This window comes from Plasmodium inui, assembly GCF_000524495.1.
Source record: "Plasmodium inui San Antonio 1 unplaced genomic scaffold supercont1.5, whole genome shotgun sequence".
Classification (NCBI taxonomy): Eukaryota; Apicomplexa; class Aconoidasida; order Haemosporida; family Plasmodiidae; genus Plasmodium; species Plasmodium inui.
In genome coordinates, this window is record NW_008481839.1 from 1,126,352 (window position 1) to 1,142,541 (window position 16,190).

General features: G+C 46.5%; 6 protein-coding genes across 6 annotated transcripts in view; 3 read left to right on the top strand and 3 right to left on the bottom strand.

The window, feature by feature from the left end:
• The window catches only part of C922_01717 (hypothetical protein), a gene marked incomplete at both ends in the record, with an annotated part of 1,339 nt that extends 303 nt beyond the window's left edge, over window positions 1-1,036 (top strand). Inside the window, 4 exons of the mRNA XM_008817320.1 lie at window positions 49-159; window positions 371-445; window positions 604-779; window positions 921-1,036. Of these exons, the coding sequence (XP_008815542.1) occupies window positions 49-159; window positions 371-445; window positions 604-779; window positions 921-1,036 (478 nt within the window). The remainder of the gene's footprint in view (window positions 1-48; window positions 160-370; window positions 446-603; window positions 780-920) is intronic.
• A 1,019-nt stretch (window positions 1,037-2,055) lies between these two features.
• C922_01718 (hypothetical protein) lies at window positions 2,056-2,730 on the top strand (the record flags this gene model as incomplete). The annotated part of the gene is made up of 1 exon (XM_008817321.1): window positions 2,056-2,730. One exon carries the CDS (start codon window positions 2,056-2,058, stop codon window positions 2,728-2,730), a length of 675 nt encoding a protein of 224 aa, XP_008815543.1.
• A 61-nt stretch (window positions 2,731-2,791) lies between these two features.
• Window positions 2,792-3,804, bottom strand: C922_01719 (hypothetical protein; the record flags this gene model as incomplete). Its single annotated transcript, XM_008817322.1, has 4 exons — window positions 2,792-2,884; window positions 3,103-3,220; window positions 3,392-3,507; window positions 3,718-3,804. The coding sequence occupies 4 exons, from the start codon at window positions 3,802-3,804 to the stop codon at window positions 2,792-2,794; spliced, it is 414 nt and encodes a 137-aa protein (XP_008815544.1).
• A 1,072-nt stretch (window positions 3,805-4,876) lies between these two features.
• C922_01720 (hypothetical protein) lies at window positions 4,877-5,218 on the bottom strand (the record flags this gene model as incomplete). The annotated part of the gene is made up of 1 exon (XM_008817323.1): window positions 4,877-5,218. One exon carries the CDS (start codon window positions 5,216-5,218, stop codon window positions 4,877-4,879), a length of 342 nt encoding a protein of 113 aa, XP_008815545.1.
• A 2,163-nt stretch (window positions 5,219-7,381) lies between these two features.
• Window positions 7,382-12,454, bottom strand: C922_01721 (hypothetical protein; the record flags this gene model as incomplete). Its single annotated transcript, XM_008817324.1, has 1 exon — window positions 7,382-12,454. One exon carries the CDS (start codon window positions 12,452-12,454, stop codon window positions 7,382-7,384), a length of 5,073 nt encoding a protein of 1,690 aa, XP_008815546.1.
• Window positions 12,455-14,246: 1,792 nt separating this feature from the next.
• Window positions 14,247-15,953, top strand: C922_01722 (serine/threonine protein kinase; the record flags this gene model as incomplete). Its single annotated transcript, XM_008817325.1, has 1 exon — window positions 14,247-15,953. One exon carries the CDS (start codon window positions 14,247-14,249, stop codon window positions 15,951-15,953), a length of 1,707 nt encoding a protein of 568 aa, XP_008815547.1.
• Between the last annotated feature and the right edge of the window lie 237 nt (window positions 15,954-16,190).

Below are 16,190 nucleotides of genomic sequence, written 5' to 3' on the forward strand. Positions count from 1 at the left end.
TTTTCTTTTCTTTTTCTCCCTGTCCTGCTCCCTGCAACCTCCTCTCAGGGTTATTAACACAGACGAGTCGCTCAAGTCATTCACATTCAGCCACGACAAAATTGTAGACCACCTGGAACGTGACGCACTACAGGCTGTAATAGTTATCCGGACTGCGCAGTAATGCCAAGCACTTTTTTTTCTTCTTTTTGCAAACATTAGCTATGTCGCGAAATGGGCCAATTTTCCGACGATGTAACTGCAACTTCTACATGTGAAGCTCCACCGATATGTAACCATGGAGCAGCGTGAAACACATTTTACTTCCTGTTTATCATTTCGCTTTTTTCGCTTTCTCCTTTTTTTTCTTTTTTTTTTTCCTCCCCGACAGGTATGAACAATTTTATAAGCATGTTCCCCTCATAGCCGCTTTGCACAAAATTGACTTCGTCTTGATTGAGCAGCAGTAAGTGCAGAAAAGAAAGAAAACTCCTCCGTGGGGCAAAGTATTGACGGCCTGGATGGACATCTCCCTGGGCGGCAGCTCATGCGGAAGACAACCATTCGGATCATTCCCATCATCCCCTTCCCTCTCTCACACCACTCACACCGCTCCCCCCGCAGCTATGTGAACACACCTGATTTTATCAAATTACCGAAAACGGGCCTCATCGGAATCCTACCGCTGCAGACGGAAGATCAGTCAATCCCCGGCCTTTCCGAGAAAGTGCAAAGCCTAGTGTCCGTAGTGCACTCCTACCACTTGGACGTAACCCCCCCCTACTTGTTTAGCCACCCGAGTAATAACAAAGCAGAATAAAACAAGGACAGTGTGAAAGTGCTCCACCGACGTAACGTTGCTCTGCGTGTGTAGGCGCCTCCGCTGTTGCAACAATCCCACCTCTTTAGCCGATTTCACACACACACCCCTCTGATCACAGACTACATCAATACGAAGTTTAAAGTCGAAGAGATAAAGGGAAAGCCCTATGCGAAACATCTTTCGCGAAAGGAGAGGAAAGCCTTACGGAAGTCGCTACGAAAAAGTAACATATAAAGGTCAAGGCGATTTGCACAGAAACAAATGGAGACGAACGGGTGAAACGAAAAAAAAAAAAGAAAAAGAAGAAGTGGAGTATAGGAAGAGGAGTAAGAAGAGGAAGAAGAATAGCATGAACGGCTCAACTCGCGCAACACACGTGAAGATATGCACACCTATTTGTCAAATGGAAAGCACGGGGAAATAGCTTAAAAGGGGATTTGCCTCATAACAGTAGTACATTCGAGGAGCCCACAGGGGATACCCACAAGGATGTGACCCCGAAGGAGGCACTCCATAATGGCAACCATTCGTCTTTTAAAAAAAAAGAGACTACCGATCGCGGTGATGAGACGCAATGGTGGGAGAGAAGAGCCCACGCCCCATACCTACCGCGATGGTCATTTCTGGATTAATCTGGCCCATGAAATGAGGGGTAGCGCAATTACAACACGGTTACTATGTTATGGTGTTCCTTTGCAAGGGCTCTTGTTCTTCTGTTCGCCTTTATTTGCTGCTTCTTTTTTTTTTTTTTCCCATTTTGGCGAACGTTCCACACTATGACCTCTTTTTAGGACTCCTCGACCACCGTTTTGGTTAATTAAAAGGGGGAATTTGCGGCGAGTAAGCGAGCGCGATACGAGGAGAAGGAAACGATGGACGGGCCCGCGTACCCAAAGGGGAAGCAACGCTTTCGCCAGAATGGGCACCATTCTGCTGCTAACTTTTTTACCATTTTTATTGCTAACTTTTTTGCCAATTTGATTGCCAACTTTTTTTCCACCTTTTTTGCCACCTTTTTCGTCATTTTGGTGTGATCCTCTGCGAACACAAGGATTCTAGCCTTGGCAAATTTTGCACTCTCCGCGCTGACCCTCCCAACACACACACATACGCACACCCGCACAGCTGGAATATGTGTATTCCCCCAAGGGGCATTTAACCACGCGGCATTTTTAACCTCCCCAAAACATAAAAAGGAACGAAAACTAAAGGACACAATTTTACCCCTCGGCCCCCCCTCTCTGTTGGTCTAAATGGAGAAAGAAGAGTCCCTGGATGGTAGCAACAGCAGTGAAGAGGACCCCCTTGAAGAGAAAGCAAAGTATAATACAAACCCTGCAGGATGCTTCTACAATTTCTCAAGCGAAGTGCTCAAATTGAGCGTAATTTCCTACTACTTCTGGACGTCCTTTTGCTACATAGCTGGATCGATAACATTTATATTTGGCTACACAACTTCGTCTTTGAGAATATTTGGTCAGATTGTATGTGCAGCTTCGTCCAACGTGTACGTCTTTTCCTCCTTGTGGTTACTTATTGGCATCATTTCTGTGGCCACATGCATATGCTACGCCATAGCCCTAGACGGGGAAGGTAACCAAATACACACGCGACATAACTCCCCTTTATTTTTGAACTTACTGGGAATCCTCTGCAAAACCGTCCCGACCATTGTCCGCGTAATTCACATTTTCAATTTATTTCAACTCTACGTAATAACCATCGATATTATGATTTTGCCTGAGTGCAATTCTTTCGTTGTACGATTTGTTTTGTTTATTGTTCATATTTTTTGGTGGACCATTGTCATTTTGGGCATTGTCTCCAGGAAGAAGATATTCCTACCTCCTCATCTGTACAAACCGATAACGAACGATGTGGGGTATATAGTCCATGTCAATAACTTCTTGCACTCTTTTGGCCTATAAAATTTTTTTTTGCACTTTTGAAGGGGGCCTGCGCGGAAGTTGTGCCAACAGGGGGCTCTCTTCACCCCTTGGCCAGCTTCTCCGCCCAGCGTTTGCGCGACTTATTTTTTTTCCTCAAAATCTTTTGGCTTCGCTTCTTGAGGCTCTTTTCATCCTACAGCGGGGCAATGTTTGGGGTGGTGATAGGTTCATCATATTCAAGCAAAGCACACACGGGAGGGACATAACCCCAAGAAAAAAAAACAAAACAGCAGAAACAGGGCATAAGTGGCAACAAAATAGAAGTCCTATCAATGCATCATGCATTTTTGAGGGCTCTCCGTTGGATGCCTCACTTGTCGCGCACTCCGTTCGCCGCTCTCCCCTCCTTACGTAAACTTTTTCCCCCTTGGACTTGCGCAGGGCCTTGTCCACATGCAACATATGTTCCGCCTTTTCCTTGTCCTCGGCATCCATTTTGCTTATGATAGCCTTTTCCTTTTTGACCTTCCTGCGGGATGAGCACATTGCGCGGTGGCGATGTGGCATGAGATGCGGCATGCGAAGTGGTGTGTTCATCGATGTGCGACGCGACCAATGAAGCAAACAGTGAAGCCACACCTGCCGCCAAACCCCGTCAATACCGCTAACGCTGCCAAGGCGGCGTGAGGGGACGACTCACCTGATATCTCTCCTCATCTGAACGACCTTTGGGAGGGACTTCTTCGCACCGTCCTTCTCATTTAAGTTGGCCATGTTTCCGATGATCAAATCGTCTGCGCTGTCGCTTTGAGCATCCTTCAAGTGCGGCGGGGCGGAAAAAAAAAGTGAATGAATACGCCATGTAGAGCATGGAATGGTGTAATGACAACGGGTGGGTTACCGCTCGGGGTGAGCAGTGTGTGCTTTCTGCAGCTAAGATCTCAAACGTGTTGTCTTCCCCATGGGGGGAGAAACTGTACCCATTACATGGGACACACTTTTACCCTCATTTAATGATCAACCAACCTGCGTTATGCCCCCCGCTGGGGTACCCTTTCGACCCTTCTTCGAAGACACAGCATTATTGTCCCCTTTGGACTTTTTACCCTTCATGTCGCTGATTAGGGGCGAGTAGGGTGTGCCACGCTCCGATTAAAATCGCTTTCGAAATAACTTCAATTAGCTGCGCTCAAGGAGCACACGGGAGATTTCCACAATTGTTCAATCGTCTCGACGGAGTAAACATGCGTTGGCTAGCTTTAAAATTGTATGGAGAAAAAAAAAAAAATATGACCTGTTCAGGCAAAAATGGAACAAATGGTTAATTTTGGAAAGAAGGAAAAAAAAAGAAACTTTAAATTTAATATTTCCTCCTCTTTTTTGCAAAAGTGAACGTAATATGTCGGATACAACGGGATGAGACCAGATTAGGAAAATATATTCGTCATTTCGCCCATGTGGTCGATAGGACTTTTTGCTCAGATTCGGGATTACTAGTTAGCGTCGTTGTTCATAAGTATTATGAAGCAAAATGAATACAAAACAACGTGCACAAATGTCGCTTAGAAAATGCATGAATTGGTGCGACGTCAAACATGCAAATCGTTTTGGCTGCAGAGTGGTGTACAAAATGGAGGGCCTTATTTTTTCCTTTTCTTTTCTCTTCTTTTTTTTCCTTTTATTTTCCTTTTTTTTTCCTTTCCTTTTTGATCATGAATCAGAAAAAGCGCAAAAGTGGTAGCACGAAACGGAAAAGGACGACAAAGAAACAAACAAGTCCAAAGGGGGCAATTAAAAAAAAAAGAAGAAGAAGAAAAAAAAAACTTTATAAACAATGCGCGAAACGGCGTTGTTAGACGACGATGCACCGAAGTTGTGGAGCGGCAAAACGGTGTGGCAAAGTCGAAGGGGCCAAGCCAGGGGGGTTCTCATCACACGCATGATGACAAAATAAACAAAGAACCAGGGTTCAGACCCAAGCCAGGGGGCTAAAATATAGGGGACAAAAACGACAGGAAAAAGGATGGAAGAGTCTCTTCAAATTTTTGGATTCCTTTGGGGCGGCCACATAAAAAAATATGCAAGTGTACGCAGGGAACATGTGGATGATGATCCATTTTTCTGATGGCCTCTTCCTTTCCTGTCGCCCTCCAGTCGGGAGAGGGATATATCTTGCAAAGGGGCGCTACTTCTGGGCAATGAGACCTTTGCCGACCAGCCGGATGTACTGCACAATTTCTTTAAAGGCAGAGTATAGGAGAAAACAACTCACCAAAATGGAAACCGACAGTATAGTGTACCCCATCTTTTTCAGCCTGTCCTTTTTCAAATCCCTAATTCGTCTGTCCAAGCTTATGGCATTGCCTAAGCCGGTGTTGTTTCTACTTTTAGCATTACCATTTTCAAACAAGAAGTCGTACAGACTTTGTCTATATAGATGAAGTATTCTCTCAGCTTCTATATCAAATATGGTGTCATCTAAGTCTATTACTATTTCCCCGTTGTAAAATTGCGGAGGAACCAACATAATGAGGGGAAAAAGCAGTTATGGTGTGTCGGTGGGAAGCAGAGGAGGGTCGGGGGATACTCTTACCTGTACGGGTAAAAATGGAGAAAGAGGAGGCGCAACGGGCATGTGAGTAATATGCGTCATGGTAAAGGGGAGAGACGGCGTGAAAACTACGTTGGTTGGGTAACACTCTAAGCACACAGGCTTCTCTACCTTCTCCTACGTGAGCGGCTTCAAATGACACACACGGATAGGAAGCATAACGCAGTGCACCTACACAGGCCTTTATATAAGTAAAGGGTTCAGTGGGTGGTCAGCGCGGTGGCTTGATAGACTGGAGGTAGTACCAGGCCCCTCAGAAACGCAGAATTAACGCATACATGTGAACACGTGCTGTTCACAGTTGGAGGAGCCAGCTTAAACGAAAAAAGAACAAAAATGAATACAAAAAAAAAAAAAAATTGGAAAAAAAATGGGGTAACAGAGAAAATGCCAAAATGTTGTTATCATTATATTGAACATAAACATAGTATTTGTAAATGAGAGAGTTTTATGTGCACAGCTTTTTTCGCGTTATCGCTTGAAGCCATTTGCTATATTACATGCGAAAAAAAAAAAAAATTATCCCAGGTAGGGGAAGTACCAGACTCCTTACGTACATGTTTGGGGAAGAGAGTACATCCGTGCGCTGGGCAAACGGGATGCGGAAGGGCTCTCCCGGTTGTCAGCGCAAAGAGTAGTTGCAGAGGGCAATTTGCCCACAGTAGTAGCTGCATAGCGATATAAGGGCGCAACGCTCTAGGGGAATGTTCACACGGAGGAAGCAGCCCTGGCTACATCCAACTGGGAATGGGAAGCAGCCACAGGAATTTGCCTCTTTTTGGAGGGGGGCAAAAGGCTGACACACTCACGCAGTTATTTTAAAAGTGCTAATCTATTTAAGTCTGCTACCTAGGGGCTACCTCGGAGGCATCTTCTCCCCTCCCACTAGGTTACCGCCATCGCAGGGTGGACCCCCATCACGTGTTGTTTTATCGCTTCTGCTTAGACGATTCTAGTTAGCCGATTCTGCTTAGCCGCCACTGCTTGACCGCTTCTTGTGCGCTCCCCGTGAACACGCTCGTGTACTTCACCCTTTTGGAGAGACATCCTAGTAGAAGCAAAACTATCCCTGTACCACTACCTTCTTAGAGAAATGGCTCACCCACGGAGGGGACACACAAAATTTCCCTTGCATTGGTGGGAAAAACGATGGGTGTAGAAATGGTCCTTTTGAGTAGCAGGAAAATGAACAAAACGTAATTCTTTTTTTTTTTCTAAATGAGACCGCATAGGGCACATAGACCTCGCTGCTAGTAGTAGTTATTAAGAGGCAGACATAAGAGGCATTTTTCGACCTTCCCATAATTGATTTGATTAATGCATGTGGGGAATGACAGTCCAAGGAATGCGGGAGTAAGCACACCGTATGGTCTAAAATCGAAACATATGATTTACGTGAGATGGTTGTGCTTAAGGGGGGAGCAGCTGCTAAGCGGCGGAGCTTCATCCTTCGGTTTGTGTCTAAGTGGACAGACGGACAAATGGCGAACTGGAGAAGGTTGCCATTTGTTCGAGGTGGTGGAGATGCGCATACCCGTACGATTTAACGTAATGTTTCTTTTTTCTTCTTTTTAACGCCTTCCCTCGACGGTTGGGGCGGTCCCTTTTGATTAAAAAGGCGTGCGAATTGGAGCTAGTGCGGTAGAGTGGTAAAGCGGCAGTGTGGCAATCAAAGTGACACTATTGAAGTGTCTCCATTGAAGTGTCTCCATTGAAGTGTCTCCATTGAAGTGTCGCCATGGAAGTGCCTCCATCGCTGGGCAAGGCGAGTTGCTTGCGTATATATTCGTTTAAAAGCGTGTGTAAGTTGTTCGTTCGCATTTTTGGGAACTCCCCCCCACGTCGCTCCGCCTGGCTCTTCAGCGTCGAAGAGGGGCAGGAAGCGTGCTGAGGGGGAGTCGACTCAGGTGTAGAAGTGTCACTCGGGTTGAAGTTGTGCGGTGCGCAGGAAGGTGTTCCTCAGGAATGTGTTGCAAGGGGGTGGAAAAGGAAAAAAAAAAAAGGAAAAAAAAAACAGCCGGAGGGAAGCCTTTTCCTTCCAGTTCGCCTCTCCATTTGCCGCCCCATTTGGTGGCGAGCCTAACAAAGCTTCACAATGTAGTCGTACAGCATGGAGAAATTGGTAAAGTTAACCATTTTGTATTTGTTCAGGAGATTCTGGTGATCAATGACGTTTTGGCAAGAGCTGAGGATCATATGGTGGTGCTTGGCACTGATTTGGTCTAACTCGGAGAGGAGGCGACTCACTATTTTATTTAGATCCGCAATGACCTCGGTGGATGGGAGGTCATATAATGCAACGACAACTATTACACGAGCCATGGTGTCAAGCCTAATCGGTAAGTAGTCAATAGACAGCGTCATTGGATCTGTGATGAGCGTCTCATCAAGGTAGTAACTGAAAATGGCTTCATAAAACAGGATTAACTTGTTCTTTTTTTTCGGCTCCCCTTTTTGGAGAACGTCGCCATGGTGGTTCTTCATCCGGGTATTGTAATTCTTCCTACCTATGTGGTGCCTAGCACCCATGTACAGAGAGGTTGGTTCCTCCTCATCCTCCGATGTATTTCCATAAAAGCTAAAATTCTCATCAAAGTAAACGTCAAAATGTAGGGGAATTAAAAACATGGAGAGAAATCTTGTCAGGCTTGCTAACTCATCTTGATTCATCTTCAGAACACGCATCTCTGGTAGGCAATAAAATACATAATGAGAAAAATGCTCTATAATCTCTGAGAGGTACATAAGGCAGGGTTTGACGTTTCTCACTTGGACACCGAAGCTTATTTTTTTCCAGTTGGGTAAAATGTGAAGATGAGGGAGGGAATTTTTTGACATGAAATCGAAGTAATCCCATTTTTCTAAACAGAGGCTATTTATGTAGCACGTGAGGGTGTAAATCATGATCTTTAGAAACTTCGTCTTAGAGAGAAACCAAGAGTCCTCTTTCTCCTTGATCCATTTACGCGAATCGTACTCGATGTATCGAATGATAATATAGAAGATGGTGTTGAAAATGAAGGAGGTGGTCCTTTTACAGGTGATGAAGTTGGATCGAATTCTCCCCGAGGGGGATCTTCTTCCATTGTTCTGTTTGTGCGGTTTGTGCGATTTGTCCGGTTTGTCCGCTATGTCCTCTTTGCCCTCTCTGTCCGCCCTGTATTGAGCACCGAAGTACCTGGAATACTGCGACAGATCCTTATTCGTGCTGTATATTGGCCTCTCCCAACGGCCGTGCTGTTTTCCTGCATCATGGTTCACTTCTCCCAGGTTGCTGAAGCAAGGGGGGATAATTTTCTCCACTTGCGTAAACAGGTGTTCTTTCACGCGCATGTATCTTTTGCCACCTTTCCCATCAGTAGACGCACTCCACCTCTTCTTCAACGAATTCAACAGCACGAGGTACTTCAAATAAGAATATCCCAGGGTGAAGAGAATATCTTCATGCACTACGTTGTACTCTCCGAAGTGAATGACTAGGTCTTTCACATAGTGATTAATGAAAATAATGGAATGAATAAAAAGGCTGACAGGGATTTTTTTTACTGTTATTCTTTTATCACAAGGCCAAATTGTATCGGCACTTTTTCTGTCTCCCTTGAACAAGGCTATACGCTGCTTTGTCCTGAGGACTGGGTTGGTGCATAAATATTGAGAAAACGACAGTTTCATTTCGTCCTGCGAGTATCGGCAATATTCTGGCGACTCCTCCACCGGCACCCCTGTTGGCACTTGTGTTATCGTGAACGTTGGAATGAATGGTGAGTCGTCTGTGTGCTCTCCTGTTTGCACTCCTGTCGAGTCGCATGTTGTGACCTGCCCCCCCTGCTGGCAGCACTGATGAATAACAATCGCGCAATCCATCAGCACGTCGTCCTCGCGGAAGAAGAGCCTCCTCTTGGGGATCAGAACGTCCTTTAACGATGGGAACAAATCCGACGCTCGAAAAATGGGAAGCAGAAAAAATCTCATCATGTGATTCAATAAAATATAAAATATTACGAGGGGGTAAATATCTACAGTGTCATGTAGAAGTGGTTCTTGCAAAGGAGGTGTCTTCTTCCCCGAATCGACCAGAATTGCTGTAAGTCCTACTCGCTTGATGCGTTTCCTTTTGCCATGCTCCTTAAAGTGTACTGAGGAGCTCTGCGGGAACTCTCTCGATTCTACCAACGGGTTGGAGTTGTGCGGAAGCAAGAAGGGGGTGATGCCTAAATGTTCTCTAACCTCTGTGCCTATAATTGTCTTATCAGGACACTCCTTCTCCATGCACTTTCTCACACAGTTGAAAAAGAATACACTATCGATCTGGCTGAGGCATTTCAAAACGGTCTTCAATTCAAAGAAGCTACTAAGACAAGTCGGTTTGTACCTCATGCTTAATGCCTTCCTAAAATAAGACTCAGCTTTGTATAGGATAACCTTCTTAACGGAAAAGGGTGGCTTCCTCAGGGCCATAATAAGCAAATTTTCGTCATTCTTGCTAGTAAGATTGCAAAAACATTCGAAGAGTTTCAAATAATAAGTGCCTCGATACGCAACTTCTTCCCCTTCATGGTAAAACAGTCTTAACTCCTGATCTAGTTTAATGCCATGTTTTAGACACACCTTTAGGAAAAGCAGATCTAGACGATCTCTTGTCAGCATTTTGTAATACCTACAGCGACACATTTCAAGCATTTCTTTCTTGTGCAGTCTCATCCATGAAACTTCACTCCTCATCGATGTATGGTCTATCTTTTGCAGAGAATTCAATTCACTCTGAACAAATACTCTCTTATTCAAATAAAACACCTTCAACATGGTTAGGAAATTGTCGAAATTGTTCTTTTCCCTTCCATACAGGTAGAGAAGCAACAGAATCTGATTCTCATTGAGCTCACTCAAGTTATTCATACACAGGGGGGCGAACTTGTTCAGCATTCTTAGCGACAGGGAATTCAATGCCAAGAAGAAAGTTAAGATGAAGATGCCTTCAGATACACTAAAGTGCGCGATATCCATTTTGATGATGTCTTCCACGTCAGGGGGGGTGTATACATTTATTGGCTTTTTCGACATCCCCGTGTTGTGCCGTTCGTCAGGGTACAGGTTTTCGGTCACTTCTTCGATCACTTCTTCGATCAGTTCCTCTCTTACTACTTCCTCTTCTACTGCTTCCTCTTCCACTGCTTCCTCTTCCACTGCTTCATCTCCTTTCACTTCCTCCACCCATGAATGCGCTTCTACCAGGTCAGCGCAGCCCCCCTCTCGAGAGCGCTCCTCCAGAAGGAGCATCATCTTCAGAACGGAATGCTCGTCGAACGTTTCCCCCTTCTTCTCCAGACCAGGGGATGCATAGCCACTGCACATTTCATCCTTCAACACACAGTACGGTCCATAACCGGGATGTCTGCATAAGTTTCCTGGGTCTAGCATTTCCTCTTCGACATCGCCTAACGCCTTGCACATACCCTTGTATATTACATCATTCCAATGCCTGTGCATAGCAAGCAAAGAGTGTTCCGGGGAGGTAGGTTTGGAGTCCTCTTTCTCGACATACTCGGGTGCTTTGTTCTTCGGCTCCGGCTCTCCTTTCGAGGTAAGGAGGGGCTTTTCGTTCTTCTCGTTGCTGTACTTCGCCTTGGTCCTTCTTGCCCATGTTTTGAGGAGGGGGTTGTTCCGCTTCTTTTGCTTGTCGTTGTTGTCGCTGTTGTTGCTGCCGCTGTCGTTGTCGTTGTTGCTGCTTCTGCCCTCCTTGTTCTGGATGTTCATCCCTTTTTCCACGATATTGCGGTTAATGCGGCTCCTGAGGACCATTCCGCATTTTAGCACCTTGAAGGTATTTTCCTCTTTGTCTTGCTTCTTCACCTTGTCTTGCTTCTTCACCTTGTCTTGCTTCTCCCACCTGTCTTGCTTCTCCGCCCTGTCTTCCTTCTCTTCCTTCTCCCCCTCATCACTCACAACACTCTCAACACTCTCAACATCTTCCTGAGCATCGAACCCACGACGCCATGGCTTCATGGGTGGACTAGAGTTATCTCCAAAGATGAGGTAGCTAGAGAGACATTCCATATCCACCGAGGGGGCTCTACCGGGGGTGCTTTCATCTGAGATGTACCCCTTGGAGAAGTTCTCAACGGAGGTGTTTTCATCGATGGGGTTTTCATCATAGCCGTCTGCACAAGGAGTGGTGTGAATCGAGGAGCCTGCAAAATGGGTAAGTCCAACGGGACTACGGCTATTCACCTTCCTTCCAATGGGAGCGTCTTCTTCAAGAAGGTTCCTTCCATCTTCCTTCCCAGTCTTCTGCAAATGTCCCTCCGTTGTATACTCCGTCCAAATATTTAAGTTCTCTATGTACTCGTCTAGGATGCGCATTTCCTCCATATTTAGGTTCACATTGCGGACGTCTCCATGGGTGCTGCCTAACTGGTGATCGAAGACGCTTATGTCTTCACCCCTGGTGTGTGCTGCTCCTACTTCTGACAGTTTTGCCTTGCTTGTTTCCTGCTGGTGAGGGTAGTCCTCCCGGGGGAAATCTACGATGCTGGCTTGTCCCCCTTTTTCGGTCCTCCTTGCGTTCTTCGTGTTTTCCATACTACTCCAGGCGCTCTTCGTTTTTCCGCTCTGGCCGACTGTTCCTCTTTCGCTGAATTTGCCTCTTTCGCTGACTTTGTCTCTTTCACCGCTTACTGCGCTTACTGTACCTACTGCGCTTACTGTACCTACTGCGCTTACTGTACCTACTGCGCTTACTGCACCTACTGCGCTTACTGTACCTACTGTGCTTCCTGCACTTACTGCGCTTCCCGCGTAGGTGGCGTTGCCTTTTCGTGGGACCCTCGCAACTTTGGCGAGTTTCTCTCTCCTAATGAGGCGGTTGAGCTCCTTGACGTCAACGTCAAAGGTGTGCCCTCTCGACTTTTTTAAAATCTGGATTTCTTCACGTAGCACTTTCGATGGTGAATCGTTTGAATGGTATGAATCGTTTGAATGGTATGAATCGTTTGAATGGTATGAAGCGTTTGAAGGGTATGAAGCGTTTGAATCGTTTGGAACGATTTCTTCAATCCCTTTGGAGAAAAATCGTAAAAATTGTTCACTTAGGTGTTTGTTACTTTTTAGGGGTAGGAAAATACAACGGAGCCTTCTACATGTTTGGAGTATCATTCTTTTTTCTTAAAAAATGAATTAAATTAAAAAATGAATTAAATTAATTTAAATTAAATTCAAATCTAAATTAATTTCATTTCAAACTAATCTGAAATAAGAAAAAAAAAAGGATTCCTTTTTTTTATGCCCCTTTGTGTGTACTTTTTTTTTCTTTTTTTAGTATATGCCACCCACGGGGCGCAAGTTGAAAAAGGCCCCTGTTTCTTAATTAATACAAAATTGGTGGTCCTGTACTTTTTTTTTCTCTTTTTTACGAGGCACCTGCTGATACGTAATGTATAGCCTATAGCAGGTGTCTTTTTTTTTTGCCTCTCAGGCTGCATCTATGCCTCCTCGTGGGGACAGCGAAATGATCCTGGGGGGGATGGGAGCCGGAGGAAGCAAAGAAGCCAAGGTAGTGGTGGTCCTGCTGATGGTCCTTGTAGTGCTGATGTTGATGTAGGAGCACGGGTCGGCGCATGGGGTTGCCAACACCGGGGGGAAAATTTAAATCAAAAAAACGCGTACCCTTAAGGTGCCTTAACGGAACTGGGCCTGATTTCCCCCTGCTTCGTTTCTCATTCACTACCTCTTCCGCGATTTATCTCTTCGGGTTCTACCCCTGTCGCTTTTCCATTCTGCTTCTACCGCGGATTCTACCGTCGTTTCCACCGCGACATTCACGGCGGATTCTACCTCGTTGTTGATCTCTCGCGATTCTGTGCAGATGGGGCCTCACTGTAGAGGGGGCCCTCGCACCAAGGCTCCACCCTCCTGTTACCCCCCGCATTGCCTCGAACTTCACGCAGCCGATTCACCACGTTGGCGGCACATAATTGAGAACAATTTTGCGTACTCTCGTCACGCTCACATCCTATGAACCCTTCTACGCACGACGCGTAAAGAGGCTAGTGACTAAAGAGTGATGTTCTCATGAGGCATAAAAATGCATAGGTACGCGTGTATGTATGTATGCATGTGTTTCTTTTTTTTTCCTTTCCTTTTTTCTTTCTTCACTCCGCCTCACTTTGGCTTCTCCGTTCTGCTTCCAACTTCGCCGTCCCACTTCGTACTTCCCACTTCGCCTTCCCACTTCGCCTTCCCACTTCGTACTTCCCACTTCGTACTTCCCACTTCGCCTTCCCACTTCGTACTTCCCACTTCGCCTTCCCCCTTCGCCTTCCCCCTTCGCCTTCCCACTTCGTACTTCCCACGTCGTACTTCCCACTTCGCCTTCCCCCTTCGCCTTCCCACTTCGTACTTCCCACGTCGTACTTCCTCCTGTGTGTGCACTAAGGCCCGTGGCCCAGTTGCAGCTGATCAGAACAGAGGTGGGTCCCCATATGCCCCCTTTTACGTCGTCGTGTAGGCACGCGCGTACTTACCCCCCTATGTATGTGCTTAAATTTTCCCCATTTTCCCCCCCACCATACATTCCCCATCATTTGAAGGGGTAACTTGGGTGATCCTCTGCATGCATCCTACGATGCTTGTTTCGCGGAGGAGGAAAAAAAAAAGTGAGGTCAACCAAACGGGTGTGAATATTTTATGGGCCTTTTTTGTGCACTCTTTTTAGGGGCTCTTTTTAGGGGGTGTTTCTGCGTACCCCTTCTTAGGGAATCCTCTTTGCGAGAAGAGCCGCTGCACTTGTAGTGGGTCTCCCTCTTCGGCTGCACCCGTGGAGGATGATCAGGCACGCTAAAAGTTGGGGACAATTCAAAGGGACGGCCTCGCCACACAGCAACGCCTTTCCACGTGGCCGCCCTGCTGCCTCTGCTCGTGTCACGCGTGTCGATCGAGGCCCGCCCAGATGAGCGTCTACCTGAAGAGGGGCACCTCCCGACAACACCTCTCAGACGCCCCCTTAGAATTTTTCAAAAGGGAAACGAAAAATGGCGAAAGAGGAAAAAATGCCTCCCTCAGTGATGCGCACCATCAGGGGAGCACACACCCCGCTATTAAAGGAAAAAGAAACAGTCTTCCTTTTTTTGCAAAATCAAATGGGGAAGTGATTCAAATGGGAAGGGACAAAATGAGCGGGCGAGCATGCGCCCCGGCAAAGGGGATGACAGAAAAAGGAAAAACAAAATTTAGGGGCAAGGGCCAAAAGAAGGCGGCCTCCGCGAATGCCTGTCTGGAGGGGAAAATATTCACCATCGCTAGTTACGACTTTGTAGAGGTCATTAGAAAGGCGCGGCGGGCCCAGGTGCGCGCTGAGGCCAGCTCCGAAGTGATTTCCGAGACAGTGGCCTCCGAGGTGATTTTGCAGACAGTGAGCCGATCTGCCCATGTCAGTTCAGGGGACACACTCCCCAGGAGCTGCCCCGTCGAGCGGGAAATGTCCCTGCTGCTGCACCAAATCGAAGGGGAAAAAATGTCGACGGAAAATCCCATTGGGAAAGTAACAAAGTGGGAAGTAACCATGTGCTTGAAGAAGCACAAGAAAATAAATATCGCCTTCGTGGAGAGACACAAGAGGAAAAATGGGAAAACAAGTTGGGCGAGAAAAGTGAAAAAAATCTACTTGTCCCCAAAGGAAAGCACCTTCAGTCCCCTTATGGATAAATACGTTCTCTACGAGGACGTGGTGAAATTAGAAAGGCACCTCACTCGTCACTTGGCTCACAAGAACATCGTAGTGATGGAGTGTTGCTTTTGCCTTAATGATGAAATTGTTAGTGTATATCCCTTCGGGGGGGTATCCTTGATGAGGTGGAATAAGCGTGAGAATCTCTTTCAGCTTCAGGGCATGGAGGAGCAGAGGGGGAGGAGTCGTTGTGGGACCTTCCATCGATCAGCGGGCAGAATGCCCCTGGACACCCCGTGCGGCCAGCACCCCCATGAAGCACTACACGGAATGATCAAAGCGAAGAGAATAAAGCGCACTTACGTCTACCCAGAGTACCTCCTCGCAGAAATCCTACGGCAGCTCCTGACGGTGTGCCAATATCTGGACGAACAACAGATCTTCCACAGTGACATAAAACCATCAAACATTGTTGTAAAAAATGTAAAAAAAAAAAATATGAACAAAATATATTTCTGCAGAAGGGATAAAAAATGGTACTTGGAAAAAAGGGGCACAACGTTAAAAAGACGAATTTTCGTCAAACTGATTGATTTTGAGCATGCACAGAAAACATTCCAAGGGAAAGTCAATGTAGGTGGCACAACGTCCCTATTTAAACCACTGGAGGATTTTCAAATGGGAAGAATCAATGCTTCGCCGAAGATTGTATGGACACTGGGAATCACTCTTTTTATTTTATCCACGGGTGAACACCCCTTCAGTCGAATTAACAAAGATATGCACATTTGGTATGTGTTGCAACACAAAGGGTTTGACGTGTGTAGGCGGTTCCGCAGGTACCCCTTCATGTCGAGCTCCCTCATGGACCTTCTCGCGCGCATGCTACAGGTGGACTTCTCTCGCAGGGCGACTTTCCCCGAGTTGTTTCTCCACCCCTTCGTCCTCTTCGGCGAGGCGGTGAGGCGGAGCGGAGAGGAGCGCCCATAAGGACGACGGGGTGAAGCGTCTATGAGGCGTGGCGATACGGGGGGGTTAAGCGGCAATGCGGGGGGTAACACATGCCAAACCACATTGCCCCCCAAGTGCGGGTACGCCCTGGGGGAAATTTCCCGTAGCCCCGCACATCCCCCCACAAGCAACGCGGTTTAGGAGAAATCCTTCATGGTGACCTTCTTCTTTTTTCATTTTTACCAACACTCCGTGCATATAGCATCTTTCACCATC